This window comes from Oreochromis aureus, linkage group 22 (assembly GCF_013358895.1).
Source record: "Oreochromis aureus strain Israel breed Guangdong linkage group 22, ZZ_aureus, whole genome shotgun sequence".
Taxonomy (NCBI): Eukaryota; Metazoa; Chordata; class Actinopteri; order Cichliformes; family Cichlidae; genus Oreochromis; species Oreochromis aureus.
Window position 1 is genome coordinate 29,606,913 of NC_052962.1, and position 23,072 is coordinate 29,629,984.

A 23,072-nucleotide genomic window follows, 5' to 3' on the forward strand; every position below is an offset into this window, starting at 1 on the left:
GAGGTTAAAACCAAAGGATTTGATAGAACGCGCCACCGGGTTCAGTGACAGTAACCTGTGGCTGGACTGGATGGCATTAAATGCCGAGGAACAGCAAGTGTTAAATTGTGTGGCTTGTGCATCAGCTAGACCACGTTTGTTCACAGAACCAGCACCACTACATCCAGAGGATCAGTGGGGCTATGACTGTATGCTGCAACTGACCAGAGGGGTGGTGAGCACTGGAAACTGCACGGCGTTGTCCAGTTTATTTCCCCAACCGATAAACATACTGGCGGGACCATTTATGCCGAAAAAGATAATTATACGTGTTTTAAGTTCTCCACAGATCACGTGAAATATGAGGTGGGAGAAATTGACCCAAGTTGGTGTTCGGTTACCAAAACGGGGAGAACCACAAACAATGTAAGTCATGCAAACACTTTGATTGGGACCTGGGCTAGAAGTGGGCTTTATTATTATTGCGGACATAAAACTCTTTTGGCTCGTGTTCCTCTGGGAAGCGTGGGGACGTGCGCAATGGTGAGGCTAGGTGCGCCACTTATGTTAATAGGAAACCGGGTGAAGGCATTCCCAAAGCACGACACACGCACACTGACAGCTAGGCGCAAGAGACACGTTCTGGGAAAAAGAGGGGCTGAGGGAACACATGCTTATGATCCTAGGATGGACTCGCCGACCTGGATAGACTCAATAGGAGTGCCCAGGGGAGTTCCAAATGAGTATAAGCTTGCAGATCAAATAGCTGCCGGGTTTGAAAATATTCCAATAATCGCTGCTCTCTTTCCTGTGACCCCTAACAAGAATGTGGATAGAATTAATTATGTTCACTATAATCTGCTGAGACTCTCTAACCTTACTCGAGATGGGATGGAAGGGCTAGTGGAGCAAGTGGGTCCGACCTCGTTGATGGGGGTGCAGAATAGAATGGCTTTAGACATGCTGTTAGCAGAACGAGGCGGTGTATGTGCGATGTTCGGTGATCAATGCTGTACTTTTATTCCTAATAACACGGCTCCAGACGGGTCAGTCACTCGAGCACTAGAGGGGTTGAAAACGCTCTCTAAGACCATGCACGAATATTCGGGAATTGAGAATCCGCTGGAGGGCTGGATGACCTCGGTCTTCGGACAGTGGAAAGGGTTTGTACTTCCCATTATGCTTTCATTAGCTGTGATGGTGGGTATTTTGGTGACCTGTGGCTGTTGTCTCATTCCTTGTGCCCGAGCTCTGTTAGAAAAGGTGATCACGAAGGCAGTGGATCCAGGAGCAGAAGCCCACATACCCATGATGCCTTTGAGGGACATGGGACGAGCAGTGTGAGGCAAAGGTGCAAACGGGGTCATGACACATACATAGCCTACACAGCAGGCGCCCACACATACACACACTCACACACACACATACACACCATAACAGATCTATTTTGGTAGGGCAGAAGTGGAGATGTATTTTTTGCTGCAAATGCAGAATTGTGCCGAAGTACTTAGAGGAAGTGCAACTGATGTCGAGACAAGAGACGTAATGTTCTTTAAACCATGTTAAAGTTCACGGAACATTTTGTGGTTTAAGTGACGTAAGCTGTACCTTGTCTATTTTTGCAAAAGAGGGGGGCTTTGTTATTGTACCCATATAAAACCTTTGTTTAATCATCGTGAGTTCAGTTCGAATGCTGACTTTGCCCAGCTTCGGACTCCACGCGTGTAATCAATAAATCTTTGCTTTGACCACATCTTCCGGACCAGAGTTGTTATTTGCTTGTGAGCCCTCCGTACTCCTTTTCTCCAACTTTTGAACCTTAACAACAGGTTCCAGAGGTGCTGTAAAAAGACCATAAAGTTAGCCATCCATAGCTGTGGAAAGAAGTGACACTAGTTTCAACACAGGGAATGTTTCACATGTTATTCACATCGTCAAAGTAACCTTTAACATTTTCCCAACAACACAGTGTAACAGCATCACCAACTCATAACCTGTAAACACAGTTTTCTTCATACATAAACCCAGAAATCCTGTAGCAGAAAACATCAACCAGCTATCTTGGTATAAATCACATGATCAAATCACATGAAGAACTGTAATGCTGTAGAAATGTTAGCGCTGCGCAGGTGTATACACACTTTCTCACAGTTACCTCTGTGAGCAACACAAGGTAGTGAATAACACCCCTGGTAGATGCACAGCCACAGAAAGTGGCATTTAAAAGGTTAAATCGGTACAGCCAAAGCTCACGCAACCTAAGATGTTGCTGTCATCTTTCTGCTCCTGTAAAAAAAACCACACATAGATTCATCTGCACCTTTGTCAGGTGGGGGTTAACTTCACACAGTGATGTCAGTCAGTCTGTCAGCTTCTGTCCGCTTTTACCAGTCAGTCAGTGTTTTTTCCTTTTTTTTCTCTTCCACTCATTCATGCATTCATTCATTCTTTCTTTGCTGACAGTGGAACCTATCGTCGCCTCTAGCATCCACTCACAGCAAAATGACGTCATTTCAAAAAGAAAAGAATTTAGACTGGATTTTCTCGTTGAATCCTTTTGGACAGGAACTTATTTTCTAATTGTCCCAGATAAGTGACTTTCTCCTGGGCCCATTTTAATGTGGAGAAACTCACTTGCAACAATTTTCTTGACATGTTGTATAGCGCTTCCGTTCTAATCGTGCAGATCTGCTCAAACAGAGATTATCAAACAAAACTCTCAGTGCACTGTGAAAGTATCAAAATAAAAAGGCCTCGTTCAGTCATGACACACGCTCCTCATCTCAGGAGGGTAAATCATACCATTAGCATGATTTATCATACCATCATACTAATTGTCAGGCTCAACTTCACAACAAAAGAAAAATCATCAGCTAGATTAATTCAAAACCAACCCAACCATTAGCCGCATAACACACAACATAAGCCTCATGTCTCATTAGCTATGAATTTTAATCCCCAGGACTGTACTTTTTACTCATTTAGGCCACAAATTTTATTTAGTTTTCCTTTTTCCCCGTCATCATAAAACATGTGACATGTTGTCATACATTTCACAAAAGACGTTTGTTCTTATATATTCAGAGTTGTGTATCTGGGTGCAGAATTCACTCACACATCACAACAGGAAACTCAGTGTTTTAGAGTCTACTTTCTAACAAACTCCAACACATCCCATTCACTTGTGCTAGAATTCAGTCACCTTTCATTAATCTAAGAACCATCAACTAATTTGCATATCAGCTATTAACCCACTAAGTTGACAGGACATCAGAAATGCGTGTTCAAAATATTATCACAAAAATAGAATTTCCTCATACAGTAAATTACTTGTGCTGCATCAATCAGGCATAAAGCATCTCCCAATTTACTATATTAACAACTAAATTTATTGTCTGATCACTGGTTGTTCAAACCAGAATTTTTTTCCCACAAAAATTAAACTGTTGTCCTGCAACATAGTTAGTTAATTGTCAGCATTGGATAAATTCAGCATTTGATAACAAGCGTCTGTTAAATTTACACTATTTTAACACTGATGAGAGATAACAAGCTGATTTTCATTGCATGTGTGTTTGTGTTATTAGGCAGGTTTAATCGATGTCTGTGGAGCTGCATCTCCAGCAGGGCATGTTCTTAAGGCTGCCTTTCCTACACACTTCTCTGCTATTAATTGATCATCATTTTTTTTCTAACTAATGTGCTATGAGTCCACTGGTCTTTGCATCACTTCTCATCACACTAAGTGACTTGGATAAGATGATAAACAGACTCACATGCTTAAGATGCTGCCTAATCTTCATGAGCTCTCTTTTGTTTGTGTTAGTAGGGTTAATGCATGTTCTGCTTGTGTGTGTGATTTTGTATATGTTTCTTTTTGCAGTGTTTCAGACTCTTTCACAATTTTCCAACTTAAGCAGTCAGTTTTCTTTTCCCCAGGTTTGCTAACCCAAATTTTGATTTCCCACATTAAACAACAGCATTCCTCTGTGTTCTCACCTGCTCTCACTCTGTTGTCCTCTCCCACTTCAACAGTCCAACAGCCGGCAGTTCTTCTTCAGCTTTGTCCTGTGTTCCACTGTCTCTTCTTGCCATTTTACTCCGAAAGTGGCAAATGTCAACCTCCAACAGTCTCCTCAGTTCTCCTCAAAAGTCCTTTTCACAAGCACAGTGACTTTGCAGCTTGTTGGAAACACAGTGTCATTCATCCAATCAGTCAGGATGATGGTTTGCTCTTCTTCTCCACTGCTGTTTGTCCACACTGCTGCTGCTTGCTGGGTTTCTTTGCTCAGGACTTTGCTGTTGTCTCTTTATCTGCCATGTTATTGCTCTTTGGAACTGCATTCCTTGTCTTCAGGGAGGAGTGAGAGCTCGCTTGTGAGGATGGACACATGGTGCTGTAAATAAATTAGCCAGAAATAGGCCTGAATGTTTCCAATAGTGTTAAACTAGAACTTTCTTCCGACTGCTGCATGTGGAAAATCGATCCAGGTCTGCTTTTCATCTGAAAGTGACAAAACCAAGACATTTTCATTATTATTATCACTGCTTAACCAACACACAGAACTCTCTGTTTTTTGAACTCTCCTTTCTTAAAAGCAGAAAATGAGATTGTAGTTGTTCTTGGCTAATAGACACAAAACCTTTTTCCTATTATTTTCCATCTACAATGTAGATTTTGTCTCTGTTTTACTCTTTTTTTCTTTACACTAGCTGGTGACCTGCAGAATCACCGCTCTCACAATTTGTGACAATTACGTTTACACAGCGCGCACACACACACTGCGACGTCAGGCACATTCACACTCACTTTTTTCATCTGCATAAATAAATCATATGGCTGATGATATGTGCCATGGTGATCCATAAGTATGATCACAAGTTTATTTAATTATTTTTCAACCCAACAAAGCAAATAAACAAAAACATGATGCTGATGCTATGAACACTCTACACACATGAGTCAAGATCCAGGAAAACTGCTGCGCATCTGAAAGAAGAAGCTGAACTCACTGATACGCTACATACTCGAGTTATCATAGTTCTGTTTCTCTCTCTTTGATGAGTTCTCAGCCAGCTCCTGATCTGATAATGTGTAGCTTGCTCATCAGCTCAGAAGAGACAGCAACACAACCTCACACAGTGGTTGCGTGCTTTGCCCACAGTGGCAAAGACTTACATTTTCATATTCAATTCAGCTTCTCCATCATGTAGTTTTCAGCTGCTTCATACAGGGTTCAACATATTAGTTGTTTTCACAGGCGTGCTCTATATCTCAACAATGGCTCATAATAAGACGACAGTCTTTCAAACAGGTCAAGTGCCTCTCTGCACGTCATTAGTTTAAATATTTGCCTATTTTACTTCATCTCATATGTCATTGTACAGAATTTGAGCAACCCTAAGCTTAGTGCAGATTACTTTACTCCGCACTCACTCACACAAACACACTCAAACACAACAACAACAAATATCCTCGCTCACAAACAACAAAAATTAGGCCTATTTTCACAACGCAGTCTCACATAGTGGCTGCGCGCTTTGCCGCACTCAGTGGCAAAGACTTACATAACAGTGATCACGCGCTTTAACGCACACAGTGATGAAGACTTTCAACTCAGTCTCACATAGTGAATGCGTGCTTCACCGCACACAGTGGCAAAGACTTTCAACGCAACCTCACATAGTGAATGCGTGCTTTGACGCACACAGTGGCAAAGACTTGAAACTTACTCGGTGTTGCGTAGCGTGTAATATCAGCCTTGGATCCCGCCAATCGTCATTCATCGAAGAGAGAAAACAGACAGCTAATCTACCGGCCTGATGACAAATTCTCACGTTTCGCTGACGTCAGGGTTCTCTCCTCGGTGAATGCCGACTCCAGGGATCCGGCGTCGAAGGACCAATTAATGATAGGTTTATAGCTTAACCCTATTTGCTGGAACGTTGAAGGCAATGTAATTCCACAGCAAGCAAGACACGAGTAGGCAACATTCTTTATGTTTCTCGTGCACGGGAGAGAACTGGACAGGCGCCGTTCCTTCGCTTGACCCCAGTTGCTCTCGTCCACTCCCCCGTAACACTGCTCTTTTATTGTGGTTACATGAATATGCATAGGTTCATTAACATATGACATCTTATATAGGTATACATGTGAACAAAGAATACCTTGTGTGTGTGTGTGTGTGTGTGTGTGTGTGTGTGTGTGTGTGTGTGTGTGTGTATCTGTGTGTGGGGGTCAAACTGTGACCCCAGGAAGACTCCCCAGAGCCGTCCATCTAAACAAAAGGCACTTAGCCTAAAACAGTTTATCCTACCATAAAACAATAAGACAAGTTACGACCTCTCGAATGCTCCTAAAATGTGGGTGTGAAAGTCAGAGAGCTCTGGAATGCACACAAAGCTTGCAGACTATTAAGGATCAAACCTCTACCAATCTACACCTAATTATAAAACTCTAAGAATATAGAAGTAGATATTTCTAAGCATAAATGACAATCACAATACAAATCTAACAACAATAATTATTCATCAGGATCAGTTATGAGAATGAAGATAACTTAAATATTAAAATGTTGGGAAAAAATGCTAAGCAACATTTAATAATATAAAGAATAATGTGTGTTATGTGATTAAATTCCAGAGGTCACAAACAAAAGTTTAGTACAAAATTACAGTGTAGTCTCATGTTCTTACCTGTGACATGAGCTTTTACAGTTTCCTGCTTCATCTCAAGGTTTCTGAGCATGTCCCTGGTTTTCAAAAGCTCCAACACTTATTAAAACAATAAAAATAAGAAAAGACAAAAATCAATCTGTAATATTTTTGGTTTCACTTTATCTCTTTATCTACATTTGATTTTGCAGATTCCATAGCCAATGAGACGGTTGTTGTTACCAGAACCTCTTATTTCAGTTCACCTGTAGTGCTGATTCATTCACATTTGAGCAGGCTTTGGTAGCATGCAGGTAAAGAATATGTGCATATAACCAGAGAGCAAAGAAACTTTTTTAATCTTAAAATCATTGGCTACTTAAATATTTAATTTTTAATTGAATATAATTTTTTATATACATGCTGGCCTTAACATTTAATAAAGTTAATGTGTTAAAAATAAGGAGCTAGCCAGGCATTCTTCTTTCATCGACGGCTACGGGTGTGTTGCCTAAGATTCATGAGGAAGAATGTCTGAGTCACAGTTTAATTATCATTTTTAACTTAGTGTACAAATAAAAATAATAACATATTAATTATGACAAAACTCATGTGCTAAAAAGCAGCATAGTTCCCCCACAGAGTAAAACACATTCATAAGTGGTTGTGTTATCCATCCAATTTATGATTTAGGTCACAACTCAAAAGTTTTTCCTTCACAATTTTATAGTAAACATTCTGATTGTTAATAAATTTATGGTAAATCAGACACTTATTTAATTAAAGCTACATGATTAAAATTACAAACTCACAGAGATAAGTTACCACAAGAGCCGATACCAGGAGAACACAGACAACCAGCACGGCCACTCTGAGCTTTAACGCATTGTTTGATTTTGCGTGTTAAGAGTGAAGAGCTTCACCTGATTCAGAGGAGACAGAAAGTGAACACACAAGTACATAAACACTTAAATAAATAGTTCTAACTCTAGTGCATCTGAGGACAGATGCAAAGATATTACACTGCTTAATGTCATTTCAGTGTTTGTCTAGTACAAAAGTTTAAAATAGGTGAGAACCACAGCTGGATTAGACCAATGGGAAACATGAAACACTGCATATTACAGAACAACATGGTTGCCTTTCTTATTTTTTTCTTCATAAATGAGGTTTTTCATATTTTCGTATGATAAAACCCAGAAAACAGGCTTAAGATATTTTACCCAAAAGAATATTGTTTAATTTCAGAACACGTTACGTCCTATGAAAACAGCATTGTTCACAAAAAGTGTGTATTTTCTCCTGCCTGTTGATTTACCACCACATTAATGTTCTTACCTTCTATATATTTCTGTGGACGGCTCATCATGCTGAGGCTTCAAGCTCCTGACTTCAGAGTTAGTTCAACTGTGTCTGAATTACAATAAAAAAAAACAAAAAACTAATTATTTTAATCAATTCCTTCAATATTTACTGAAAATTTAGCATCAAGATTCACCTCTGCGACCCTCACCTCAGGCTTTTCAAAGAGAAGTGAAGCACAACACCTTTCACAGCTCTTTGTTAAAAAACAAACTTCCTGATGACTTTAAAGGATGGGGAGGAGGGTCTATCTACAGCGCAGCTCATCTATTTCAAGACAAATTCAAATAGATACTAGAGCAGAACAAATTATTTCGGCAATGAAGCTTTTCAAACATCAGTTAAAAAACCTGCTCAATCCTAAGGAGCTGTATGAAAACTCGTTTCAGTTTGTTAAGCTACAAGTATGACAAATATTATTATTAAAACATCAATATTTGTGTTTATTTACCTTAAACACAACAATAAAATATAATAAAGTGGAACAGAAGACCAGTTACTGTGTATTTAACAATAAGAATAAATGTTATGTTAGGAACTTTTATGCCATTATTAAGATTTCTCTCACTGCACTTTATCTACACTCCACATTTCAATAACAATTTCATTTGTCTTTCATTTAAAATTATAAAACTAATTATTTTCAGTATCATCATGGTCAGCTAAGCTCTGGTGGTCCATTTTAGTTAATATGATTTAAAACAACAAAATATGATTTAGTAATAATGGCACTTTCCTCTAAGTTTTCTTCCCAACTTTCTTTAAAAAAGTAATAAATGTTTTGGAGGGAAAAAAACGGAATAAGAAAAGCTGGGTAATAATGGTTGTGTGCCATCATATTAAATTGCACTGATGGTCCAAGTTTAATCCAGTTTTATAGTATAGTATAGGAGTATCCCATTCTTCTGTGATATTGCAGTTTTACACCAAACTTCAAGGTTTGTGACTTTTTCTGTGGTATTTTTGAGCTCAAACAACTGTTTAAGAAATTTAATGCAAATCTATAGCATTTTAGATTCACTAAACTTTATAAAAAAAATACATCAGATTAAAAATTAGCAATTCAACCTAATTCTTTAGTACTTTTCTAGCATCTGTTTTAATTCTGCTTTTACAACTCACTAGCATAGGCACAAAACATTTTGTGAATTAAATTTTTACAAAGCATTTTAGTAACATGTATTCAACAAACAAAAGTGTTGTATTAAGAAAATCCCTTCTTCAACTCTCTGGAGTATCATTTAAATTTACAATAATGGATTACACAGAGGTGGGAAAACATTTAAACATTACAGTAGATGCGTTTCTGAAAGTCCTGCAAATAAGTTTAAGGTTATATATATCCTCCATGGGAGGACTTCTTCAGTGCCATGTTGCTACACAGAACAGAGCAGCTACCTGAAGTCTGCTCCTACAGATTTGATTAGCTTGTTAATAGTGTTACATCCTCACTATGCACATCTTTGGATACTGTGGCTCCTCTGAAAATGAGAGCCTGAAAACCAGAAATACTTGACTTCCTGATATAACTCTCAAACATGCAACTTAAAGCAGATAACTTGTAAACTAGGGAGGAAATGGCATCTCACTAATGTAAAAGATCTTCATTTAGCCTGGAAATTTTGTTTGCTGCCCTATTAAAAACCACAGCACTGTAGTCAGACTGACAAAGAGTCAGAGCTTTGTTTTGCCAAGCATTCTTTTAACCTTCAATAGTAATGACTTCATAAATTTCTTCATAAATAAAAATAAAAATTTCATTACAGCCATCAACAACCATCTCACAGACGTATCATTATATACAACTACTTTAGACTCCTTCTCTCTGATTGATCTTTCTGAGTTAATTTCAGTAATCCCTTTCTCCAAACTATCAATGTGTCTTTTAGATCCCATTCCTACAAGACTGCTCAAAAATGTACTTCCATTAATTAAAGCTTCAAACAGAGATATGATCTATCTATCTCTGTTAATGACCTATGTACCACAGTTGCAGTAATTAAACCTTTCATTTAAAAGCAGTTACTAAACCCAGCTATCTTAGCTAATTATAGACCAAGCCCCACCCTTCCTTTTATTTCAAAAGTTCTTGAAAGTATTTGTAAAAAAAAGCTAACTGATCTTCTACAGAAGAATGCTTTGTTTGAAGAGACCATAGTGCAGTGTTTGAGATGATAATATTTTATTACAGCGATTAGAAAATGCCATAGGTACTAACGTTACTGCGCTGCAGTAGTTTCAGTCAAATCTATCTAATATCCTCTAAGTTAGTCATGTACATGGGAAGTCTTCTTTACACACAAAGGTTAATAATGGAGTTCCACAGGGTTCTGTGCTACGACCAATTCTGTTTACATTATACTTGCTTCCCTCAGGCAGTATCATTCAAATGCATAGCATACATTTTTATTGCTATGCAGATAATTCCCAACTTTATCTCTCCATGAAGTCAGATAACACACACCAATTTTTTAAACTGCAGGAATGTCTTAACAACATAGAGGCCTAGATGATTTCTAATTTCCTGCTTCTAAGTTCATATAAAAATGAGGTTAATTTGGAATGTATTACCTTGGCCTCCAGTAACACTGTGAAGACTCCTTCAATGTGCATGTTAAACAAATATTTAGGATTGCTTTCTGGCACTTGCACAATATTTTATTTTACATTTGTAGCATCCTGTCTCAGAGTGACACTGAAAAACTACTTCATGCATTTATTACTCATAAGATTGGCTATTGTAACTCAGTATTATCAGGCTGTCCTAAAACCTCCCTGAAAAGCCTTCAGTTGATCCAAAATGCTGCAGCAAGAATACAGGCAAGGGCTAGAAATAGAGAGCATATTTCTCCCATACTGGCTTCTCTTCATTGGCTCCCCGTTAAATCCAGAATCAAATTTAAAGATTTTCTCCTAACATACAATGTCTCCAATGGTCAGGCCACTCCTATTTTTTTTTTTTTTAAAAAAAGTACATTGTACCATACCAACCCAATAGAAAACTTCACTCTCAAACTGCCGTCTTACTTGTGGTTCCTAGGGTTTTTAAAAGTAGAATGGAAGGCAGATCCCTCAGCATTCAAGCCTCTTATATGTAGAACCAGCTCCCGGTTTGGGAGACAGACGCCCTCTCAGGGGTTAGGCTTAGACAGGTTAGGCTTAAATCTTTTCTTTTTGATAAAGCTTGCAGATAAGGCTGGATCAGGTGACCTTGAACCCTCCCATAGTTATGCTGCTATAACCCTAGACTGCTGGGGGCTTTCAATGATTCACAGTGTTTCTTTTTCACTCACCTCTTTTCAGTCTTTGTTTATACACCACTCTGCACTAAATTATTAGTTATTATTAATTCATGGCCCTCTTCCACAGTGTGTCGTTGTATTATTGTAGGCTCCTTACCCTATTATATAAAGTTCCTTCAGGTATATAAATAAACAATTAATAAATAAGATTTATAACATATTATAAACATAAAAAAATACAAATGAATTGACTTGAATAGAACAATAGGGCAATATCATAACTACTGATAAACAAAGAACCCTAGAAGCAGGGGCTTGACATTGGTTGCCATGCCGATTCATGTGGCCTGTGTCTTAGATCTTTTTAAAAAACTTTATCTTAATTTAGATTCTGGATGCATTGGTCTTGTAGGTTATCTTCACTTTTGGAGCTGAAGATTTTTTTTTGTCACAGCTGAATTAAAACACATTGAAGTCATTTTTTCTTCTTCAATTGATCATAAATTAGATAGCTGTGAGCTGCATTAACCAAACAGGAAGCATGGCACAATGCGTATCAGACAACATGGTTGATTGTGGTAACCTCACAGTTATCACATCATCTAAGGGTAAGCCCCTCCTTTTCTTGTTTGTTTCTTCTTTATGGGTTTAATGTTACCAAATACACTGTTATAGTAAAACTATAAATGTGGTCTCAAGTTTTGTTTTAATTTATGTGCCGAAAACATTCCTACATACATTTTTAATCTCCAAAAAGCAGTTTTCACCAGACTGGAGGTTGAGGTGACCACTCAGATCTGACTGAAGCAGATATTAAGAATATTGTGTCGGTCCCGCTTTTGCTACCAAAACAACTGTGACACATCAAGGCATGAACTCCACTAATAACCTGAAGGTGTGCTGTGGTATCTGTCACCAAGATGTTAGCAACAGCTTGTAAATTGGGAGGAAGAGCCTCCATGAATTGGAATTAATGGTCCAGCACATTCCACAAATGCTCGATTGGATTGAGATTTGGAGAATTTGGAGGGCAAGTCCACCTCAAACCCATTTTTGTGCTTTTAAAACCATTGCTGAACTATTTTTGCTTTGTATCAGGGAGCATTATCCTGTGGAAAGAAGTCACAGCCATCAGGGAATACAGCTTTCATTAAAGGGTGTACATGATCTGCAGCAGTGCTTTGGTAGGTTGTTTGTGTCACAGTAACATCCACATGGATGGCGGGAGCCACGGTGTCCCAGTAGAACATTGCCCAAAGCATCATGGTGCCTCTGCTGGCTTGCATTCTCCCCATTGTGAATCCTGGTGTCAGGTGTTCCCCTAGGTAAGAGATGCACATGGACCTGGTCATCCACTTGATGTTTCCCAGTGCTCTGTGGTCCAGTTTTGATGCTCACTGTCATGGTCCAGGTGAGTGGCTGTGTTTTTCCACAGAGCATGTTTCAAGCTCTCTTTGTGATTTACCCTGCTAACCTTGTTTTCTTCTGCCACCGTTCCTGGACTCACTTTGACTTAAGCTTGAAGCTTAAGCTTCTCTCTTGGATTCAGGATACCTTACCCCCATCTTGGATATCACTCTGTGCCCTCCTCCCACCTCACACCATCAGGAACCTCCAAATCTCCAGTTAGCCATTCCACACCGTTCAGCTCACTCTGGATTCACGTCAACCATCCCTCATCGCTTACTGCATCCACCTGCAAGTAAGAAAAGTTATACAATATACTCACCATCTACAGAGCTCCTCTCCACTACCTCCCTAACTCAGATGCCCTCTCTCCTCAATGTGACGTCTTAACTGCCACGTTCCAGTCTGCATCTCTGGGCCAATTCCCCCCCTTAATCCACATCCACCAAGCCACGTTAACTAGGCCTCACCAGGTCAAGTTCTGTGTTTTGTTGCCTTTGTCCTTATCACACTTTGAAGTTTTAAGTTTCACAAGTAAAAACTGTAAAATGTTCCACTGTCTCTGCTCTGGGTTCCTGCACTTGAGTCCAGTTTTTGTACCGATCTCTCGGTTCTGTGAAACACAGAAGTTAACAGAACTCACTTATGTGACAAACCACCAACACGTCCCTGACATCTCTCTCCCCCTCTTTTGCAGTGACTTTGAGCACCACCCGAACCACAACCTGCACCCCAGATTCCCCTTTAGCTCCCGGTTCATGTCCACCACTCCTAGAGTCTGATATCTACCATAGCTCACAGCTCATGTTTGGTATTCCAAGCATTAAATCATTGTATGTAAATAAAGCATTGTTGTCATATTTAAATCAGTGCCTCCGACTGTATCTGCATTTGGGTTCACTCTCTCGGCCTGGCCACCCCGCTGTACCATTCACATGCCCATTGGTGGCGCTTTAAGCAGTGGATAGTGATTAACACGGGTACCCTGACTGGTCTGCAGCTATGCAGACCCATATACAAGAAACCTTGTTATCAGAACCAGCATGCACTTTTTGGCAGCTTGTTTATTGGATCATCCACATGGGCCAGCTTTCCCTCCCCATGTACATTGGTGAACCCATTGGTGAACATTGGCTACCCATGACACAGTTCCTGGTTCACCTTGGACCACTTATTATAACTAATAACTACTACAGACTGGGAACACCCCTCAAGAGGTGGAGATGGTCTGACCCAGTTGTCTAGCCAAAACTTAGACCTTGTCAAACTTACTCAAATGCTTATGGTTGCCTATTTGTCTTGCTTCCTGCTTCTGTTGTTCAATTTCTGTCTAATATATCCCACCCTGGGTGCTCCAGGCAGGAGGTGATTTTCCCAATCATGAGGATGATGCTATAGGCCATGGCACTCCTTAGGAATGAGAGAAAGATTAGGTAAGCAACATTCAGCAGATTTAGAGACTGAGTTGGCAGGGAAGATTGTAAACAGTTTGACAGGCAAAACAAACTTGTACTTTTAGTTCTTTCTTCCGACCAGCTTATATGTGGGTTGTCTTTCTAGCCAGGTATATGCTAAGATGAGTGGTTGATGGTTTGGTGGAGAGTCACAGTTGCTGATCCAGCTTTGCACTACACCAGAGTCAACAAGGAGCTCTTTTTGAAGGAGATAGTTTTAGGCAACAATAAGCAGGGCCTGACACTAATTGACATTATTAGTTATATTTGTCTTGTAGGCTGTCTTAACCGTTTGAGTTAAAGTTTTGCATTTGTCACAGTTGTGAGCCATACCTTTGGGTACACAATAATTTTACAGCCTTACTGTAAACATTCTCCTCCTCCTTTAATTTATGGTAAATTAGATAGCTGTGGGAACCGTAGCTACATCAACCAAACAGGAAATGGAACACACTGTGTATCAGACAACAACATGGTTGGTTGAAGAAACCACACGTTAAATGATCGCATAGTCTAAGAGTTAACGCCTCCTTTTCTTGTTTGTTTCTTCTTTGTTGTACTAAATATTACCAAATACACTAAAAGGTTAAAAGATTCAATATGGTCTAAGTTTTGTTTTAACTTGGCTGCAGATAATATTGTTTCTGCAAAAACTTTTGTTATTCAGATTTGACAGCATCTCCCTTTTTTCACCACACAAATGTTTGTAATGTCTGTGTAGCTCTGTGAAACGCTCATCATGCAGAGGCTTCAACATCCTGACCTCAGTTAGTCCCGCTGTTGCTGTATCACAAAAACACTTTCTTCAAAGATTATTTATTATTTATTAACATCTAATGCTTTGACAATCAGCAGAAATATCTATCTATCTATCTATCTATCTATCTATCTATCTATCTATCTATCTATCTATCTATCTATCTATCTATCTATTCACAAAAAAATCATCTGTCAGTCCATATGTTTTTGTAATTATCACAGGATATAAACATTTTAAGTGAAGCTGGAACTAAGAACTAAAGTCTGAAAATACTAAAGAAACACTTGAATATAAATTGAACTAATAGGTTCACTCTCTGTTCAAATAAAGAATAAAGAAAATATATGTATACAGTCTTTCAGTAAGATGAATTCAGAACTTGGAAATGTGATGCACAAAACAGAATAAACAAGTGTGAATAATAATAATTGTTGTGTGTCACCAGGTTCAATTACACCGATGGTCCAAGTTTAATCCAATTGTGCAACATAAGAGTTTCCCAGTCTTACTGGTGAGAATGCTATTTACAATTTTGCACCTCACTTCAATCTTTTTATCTGTTTCTGTGATTTTCATAAGCTCAACCATGTGAAATTGAAATCCAGACAAATTAGTAACTTTTAGTAACTGTTTATAAATTTGGAGTTTACCCAGGGACAATTTTTTGTACTTTTTAGTTTCTATTTTCATTCTGCCTGTAGTGCTAATTTTATTCACCAATAACATTTGCGCAGGTTGTGTTTGCATTCAGGAAAATGTTACAAAGTATAATATTTGAAAAAACGGCATCTTAAAACCAGCCGCTATGCTCTGACATTTTGTGAATTCAGTCAGTTTTGATTGAATTCACTATATCCAACAAACAATTTGCTTTATAAAAAAAAAAGTAAATAATTTTACCTTCAACATTTTCAGACATGTGTACCATCAACTCCAGTAAATTAAAAGTATAAAACTATAATAATAACAACAGGGCAAACCTTTAATTATAAATTAGGTCTTAACTAATGACACTAAGAACACAACAAGGAGGGGCTTGGCAAATATTGCCATGTAAACTCAGATAATAGTAGATATATATTTTTATCTTAATTTAGATGATGGATACATCTGTCTTGTAGCTTGTTTTTTTTTTTTTGTCTCTTTGGAATTAAGGTTGTGCCAACTGAATTAAAACAATGAAGTCATAAGCTGGCCATGATGTTTGTGCACACAGTATTTCACAACTTACCTGTAAACATTCACTTCCTCTTATTTATGGTAAATCAGATAGCTGTGACAAACACAGCTGCATGAGCCAAACAGGAAACAGAGCAGACTGTGTACCAGACAACAACATGGGTGACTGAGGAAACCACAAGTTAAATTATCACATAATCTAAGAATTAGCCCCTCCTTTCCTTGTTTGTTTTTTCTTTGCTGTACTAAATGTTCAGATACACTGAATGCGATCTCAAGTTTTGCTTTAATTTGTGTGCAGATAATATTTTATCGCTGCATACCAGCAAAAAGCAATACCCTGCAGCATTGTCCAGATTAGTGGTTGTTTGATGATCAGTCCATTTTGACTAAAGTGCCGTCTTCTTCAGCTGTCAGTTGATTTTTCACCATATGAATTTTATTACCTCCTGTGTAGCTCATCTTGGATGGCTCATCATGCCAGGCTTTGACATCCTGATATCAGAACTGGACAAAAACCTTTATTCTGTAGAATTCATGTTTTACTCAAGCTTTGACAAACCATAGAAAAAAAATCACTTTGTATTATTGCAGATAATTCTTTTGGTAGACAGATGAGCCTTAAGACTGACTTTAAATATATGTTAGTTTTAATATAAGGTTCTTTATGTAAAATAGCTTCTGTTAAATGTTAAACATGAAGATTTGACTTGAACAACACTTTTAGTTTCCTTTCATTTGAAACTATGAAACTATAACTATAAGATCATCAAGGTCACTGAAGATATGCTGGTCGACTTTTAGTCCAGAGCCAAATTTGGAAAAATCAACTTTGTGCACCTCTCTGTTCCATTTCTGTGTTTTTTGTCATTTTGAAATGTTAAGTGAACACTTGCTCCTTAAAACACATATTTTATAGATGTATTTTCCATGGATTGTGCAGTAGGAAAAAAAGTGTAAGATTCAAGATCCTTTATTTGTCACATGCATAGTTATAAAAGTACAACATGCAGTGAAATGTGTCCAATAATAGGCCGCGGGTCGGACTCGAACCAGCAGCTCTCAGCTATGTGCCATACGATTGCATGCTTCTCCATCTGAGCTAAACTTACACTCAGTTTGAGAAATAAACAGCTTCTCAAACTATATAATGAAATATTTGAACTGCCATCTGTGGTAGAATCAAATATAAATAGTAGACAGCAGAAATAAAGCAATAAGAAGAGACACACACATTAGAGAATGAGTTGCAAAGGGCTCATGAGTAAAGACTTGGTCTGAATATAGTCCGTGTGTGAGTGGTCTGGGTTATGAGGGTCACAGACTTGCTCCTGTAACCCTTATCTCATCCTTTACTCAAACCATGGCTCAGATTAATGAGGGTGGTGGGCAGGGTGGTGTATGGGAAAATAGTGTTTATTGACAGTCTGAACGGCACAGGGAAAGAAGCTGTTTGTGAGTCTGGAGGTGTAGGACCTGATTGAGCTGAGGCACTGACCACAGGGCAGCGGGTCAAACAGGTGGTGGGCAGATTGCAAGGAGTCACCTGTGATGGCTCTGGTTTTCCTGTGACAGAAGGATCTGGTGATGGCGGTGCTAATTACCCTCAGCGCAGCCTTCCTGTTCTCAGTAGTGGCCCCTGAGTACCAAACACCCAGGGAGTAGGAGAGCATGCGCTCCACTGAGGAGCAGTTGAAGGCCAGCACCTTCTGGTCCAGGTTATTCTTCCTCAGGACATGGAGGAATCCAGCCGCTGCTGAGCCTTCTTTAAGCAACTGGCTATATGGCCTATAACAAGAGGTGAAACTGCTGAATTTTGAATGGAAATTTTCAAATAAACCATTGATCTACAGTTGATCAGTTACCTGTTTTTACGTTTTTACAACTTCTCTATCCACCCATCCGCCTGTTCGTCATGTGTGCGTCCGTCTCTGCGTCCATAGGTCCGCCCACCCGCTTGCCTGCTTATTTGAGGCCAGGTCGTGGGGGCAGCAACCAATGCAGAGAAACCCACATCTCCCTCTCCACAGCCACCACTTCCAGGTTATCCAGGGGAACACAGAAGCTTTCTCAGGCTAGCTGACAGATATAATCTCCCCAGTGTGTCCTGGGTCTAACCACTGGCCTCCTCCAGGTAGGACATGCCCAGAATACCTCACCCAAGGGGTGTCCTGATCAGATGCCTGAAACACCTCAATTGTCTCCTTTTAACGAGAAGGAGTAGCGGCTCTACTCTGAGCCCGTCTCAAATGGCTGATCTCCTCACCCTGTCTGTGAGGAAGAGGCCAGCCACCCTTCAGAGAAAGCTGATTTCTGCTGCTTATATCCACAATCTCATTCTTTCAGTCACTATCCAGAACTCGTGACTGTAGGTCAGCAGTGTCAGTGTCAGCATCACAGCAGCTGTGACCACTCCCACTCCAAACTTCCCTCACTTGTGAACAAGATCCCAAGAAACTCCTCCACTTGGGGCAGCAACTTCTTCCTGACCCTGCTCCACCCTTTTTCAGCTGAGGGCCATGCCTTCAGACCTGCATGACCAGACAACCCAGAATCCTGGAGCCCCCTCGACAGGATACCCTGAGGGATGTGGTTCAATGCCTTGTTCAAGTCCACAAACTGTATTTTGTGGACTTGAACAGGGCATTGAACCCTGTTTGGCAAACTCCCACACACTCTCACCCATGCTCGTCCAGAGTTTGCGACCTGGAAGAAAACCCCATTGTTCCTCTTAGATCTGAGGTTCAACTAATGAACAAACTCTTTCCAGTACCTGTGAGTAGACATCCTCGGGAGGCTCAGGAGTGTGATCCCTATAGATGGAGCACACCCCTTTCCTAAAGATGGGAACTAATACCCCAATTTGCCAGTCCAGTGGCACCACCCCAGATCTTTATGCGATATTGCAGAAGCATGTCAACCAAGACTGCTCTACAACATCTAGATCACAGGTGTCAAACTCCAGGCCTCGAGGGCCGGTGTCCTGCAGATTTTAGATGTGTCCTTGATCCAACACAGCTGATTTAAATGGCTAAATTAGCTCCTCAACATCTGTTGAAGTTCTCCAGAGGCCTGGTAATGAACTAATCATTTGATTCAGGTGTGTTCACCGAGATTGAGATCTAAAACCTGCAGGATACCGGCCCTCGAGACCTGGAGTTTGACACCCCTGCTGTAGCTCATCCCCTCCATGGGGCCTGCCACAAAGGAGTTGTTTAACTTCTTCAGTAACCTTGCCCCTAGTGATGGGCGAGTTGTCCCCCTCTTCCCCAGACTCTGCTTCCTCTAGCAAAGGCATGCCATTGGGATTAAGGAAGTCCACAAAGTATTCCTTCCACCTCCAGATTATGTCTTCAATAGAAGTCAAAACTTCCCCACCTGCAGTACACACCGTGTGAGTAGAGCACTACTTTCCCCTCCTGAGTTGATTGAGTAATAATGAAGTCTGTTTATGTAGTTTAAGTTTCTTACAGGCAAAAGTTTCAGATGTCGACATGCAGCACATAATATATTATATTTATTCACATTATTATTATTATTATTTTATTATACACAATACAGAATTTTTTTTTTCATTGAGCATTTCTGAAAGGCAGCTTTAAATGTTTGTGGTATTAGCTTTACATACTCTACTCAAGTTGTTTACAGTTTTTTCTGAATGCTTAAACCCTAACTGTGATTCTTATAGCACAATTTCTAAAACTATTAATACTTATAGCAAAACCACTCACTGAGTTTGCAAAACTAAAAGCACAAACACTGCTTTGCACTCAGTTTGCCATTTTGTAACACACACCTTGCAAAACTGTAGCTACAATCCACTGCACAGCACTCTTTTTGCAGAGCTGTAAACACTTCTCACTGCTTTACACTCAATTTCCAAATGATCAACACACTCCTAGCAAAACTATACACATTTATTGCTATTATTTACAGTATTTTGCCAACTGTCTGGCACACTGTCACAGGTGAAAACTGTGTTAGATAATTAGTTCACTTTGCAATCAGCCTAAGCACTATAAATAACCTACAGGTATGCTGTCCGTGTGGAGTACAATGGAGGGAGCAGGAAGAGTGAGAAGAGTGAGAATTAGAGGAGGCTGAGGAAGAGGACGTGGAGGTGAAGAAGTAGGATGAAGAGGACGACAAGGACAAGGAGGTGAAGTTAGAGGAAGAGGACAAGGAGGAGCAAGAGGAGGATGAGGAGGGAGAAGAGGAAGGGTAAGAAGAGTAAGAAATAGAATTTCTGATGACATCAGAGCTACAATAGTGGACCATGTAATCAACCATGGAATGACCCTGAGGGAAGCTGGCCAACGGGTTCAGCCTAACTCGAGCCGCTACACTGTAGCAAGCATCATAAGGACATTGCTATACGATATAATTGCTAGAAGACCAGATGCTGGGGGCAGAGGAAGAATGTTCACTGCAGACCAAGAAACCCATATAGTCAAAACGGTGATTGCAAATAATTCCTTAAGGCTATGCGAAATTCAGCAGCGCATAATTGAGGATGACACCACCTTCCAAAACATACAAAATGTGAACATTTCTGTATTTGGTCGTGTACTTGCCCGCAACAGAATCCGAATGAAACAAATCTACAGAGTTCCTTTTGAAAGAAACAGTGAACGTGTAAAACAGCTGTGATATGACTATGTGCAGGTAAGCTATAGTATCATTGGTACTGAATCTGGAAGTGCATACTGTAGTGCTGTGCATGTGCCTGCTGTGCTGAATTTGTTTTGCCTTGTCTAGAGAGTGATGGAGCTAGAGGCAGATGGGTCATGAGCAGTTTTTTGTGGATGAGGCTGGTTTTCACCTCACTAAGACAAGGAGACGTGGCAGGAACATTATTGGACACCGTGCCATAATCAATGTCCCAGGACAACGTGGTGGTAACATAACTATGTGTGCAGCTATAAGTCAAAATGGTGTTGTTCACCATCATGCAACCATAGGCCCATACAACACTGCACACATTATTGCATTCCTGGACACCTTGCATGACATGCTCACTGTTCAGAGGCCAGAGCAGACCCGATATGTCATCATATGGGACAATGTTAGTTTCCATAGGGCTGCTTTGGTCCGCAACTGGTTTACAGACCACCCATCCTTCATGGCACTCAACCTCCCTCCATACTCTCCATTCTTAAATCCCATCGAGGAGTTCTTCTCTGCCTGGCGCTGGAAAGTGTACGACCGTCATCCTCATCAACAGGTAGCCCTTTTACAGGCAATGGAGGAGGCATGTGGAGATATTGACCAGGCATCATGTCAGGCCTGGATACGGCATTCAAGGAGATATTTTCCCCGGTGCCTTGGACTGGAGGACATTGCATGTGATGTAGACGAAATTTTGTGGCCGGACCCAGAAAGACGACATGATGTAGGCTGATTGTCTTTTTGTTTTTCCTTTTTTTTGTGAAATTCCTATTTTGTGTTCTGACTTTGTCTTGGTTTTGATGAGTGTGAATAAACACCAATACTTGAAGTTTGGATCCTTGTATGTTTACATGACACTATGACAAAAGTGTGACCTCAAATTGACATCTGTACACAGAGAAAGCAAAAGTCAGATGTGTTTTGTATTCATACCATCAGTGTGCAGTTGGTGCATTGTGTGCTTAGTAGATGATTGCTTGTGTGTACTGTTTGATACGAAAACACCATTTTTACAAAGGTGTGAAGAGTTAATCTAGCTGTGTTCGCTTTTGCAAGAGAACTACAATGTTTTGAGAATTGGGTGACAGGTTTTCTTATTTGTGTGTAGAGTTTTGCAAAAATAGCCAATAGTTACAAAAAATGTGCTTAAGCAATCAGAAAAAACTGTAATACAGTAAGTTTGATAATACAGACCCCCCCCCCCAAACAACCACAAAAACACATTTTCAACACTTGTTTAGGTACAAATATGAAAAAATTTCGTTATCTATGATCCTACTATTATTTTTTTTTTTTTTTGTAGTTATTTTTAGTTTCTATGCCTGATGTTACATTAGTGTATTATGTATGTATGGGGTTCCGGGTTGCTGCTCGTGCAGTCGACCGGCCAGTCAGCTGAGCAGTTTTGCATCCTTTTTCTAACTTTAATGCTCTTTTCATTGTTGTATTTCGCCGTCTAATCGGTATATTTGTATTCTTTTCTTTTTCCTCATTTTTGTGATTTTTGGACTTGTTTTCGACACTCGACATGACCCCAAGGCTCACCTACACCAGGGACTCCCTCATCCACCTGCAGCCGCAGCTGCAGCCCTGCCTCCAGCTTTTCCGCTCCGCTTCCACGGACTACTTTCCCGAGGAAATACTCCGTGGACACGGAAATCGAAAAACTCACAATAACAAGGTAACCAGGAAGGGATTAAAGAAGAGTGGGGTGAGAGCCAGACTAAAGAGGGAAACACACAAACAACGACCGCTCCCATCCATTATCCTTGCTAATGTGCGGTCTCTCTGCTCCAAGCTGGACGAGCTGCAAGCCTGCGTCAACCACCTGCATGAGTACAGAACTGCCTCCGTTCTGGCATTCACGGAATCATGGTTAAACAACAGCGACGACAGCACGCTGCACATTGATGGCTTTTCACCACCTCTTCGTCTGGACAGAGACCGCGAACGCACCGGGAAGCAACATGGCGGCGGCGTAAGTCTGTATGTAAACAACAGCTGGTGCACTACAGTCACTGTGAGGGAGAAGCTGTGCACTACAGACATCGAGCTTCTGGCTGTTTCCCTGCGCCCCTACTACCTCCCCAGAGAATTCCCACAGCTTTCATCATCTTGGTTTACATCCACCCCAGAGCTGATGCAGCTAAAGCCACAGAGTACATCACCAACACTCTGTACAAACTGGAACAATTATCACCGGACTCTCCCAAGTTCATCCTGGGTGATTTCAACCACTGTTCCCCTGACAAGTCGCTTAAAGGATACCAACAGTATGTTTCATGCAGCACACGTCAGGGGATGGCTCTGTACCAGATGCATTTAAAGCCCTCCCCCTCCCCCCTCTCGGCTCAGCAGACCACCACA

The 23,072-nt window shown here is 40.3% G+C and overlaps 1 protein-coding gene across 1 annotated transcript in view; it reads right to left on the bottom strand.

Annotated features, from left to right (window-relative positions):
- Positions 1-23,072, bottom strand: part of LOC120435695 (C-type lectin domain family 4 member E-like) — a 64,265-nt gene that overhangs the window by 16,103 nt on the left and 25,090 nt on the right. Inside the window, exon 3 of the mRNA XM_039605589.1 lies at positions 6,676-6,753. Within this exon, the coding sequence (XP_039461523.1) occupies positions 6,676-6,753 (78 nt within the window). The remainder of the gene's footprint in view (positions 1-6,675; positions 6,754-23,072) is intronic.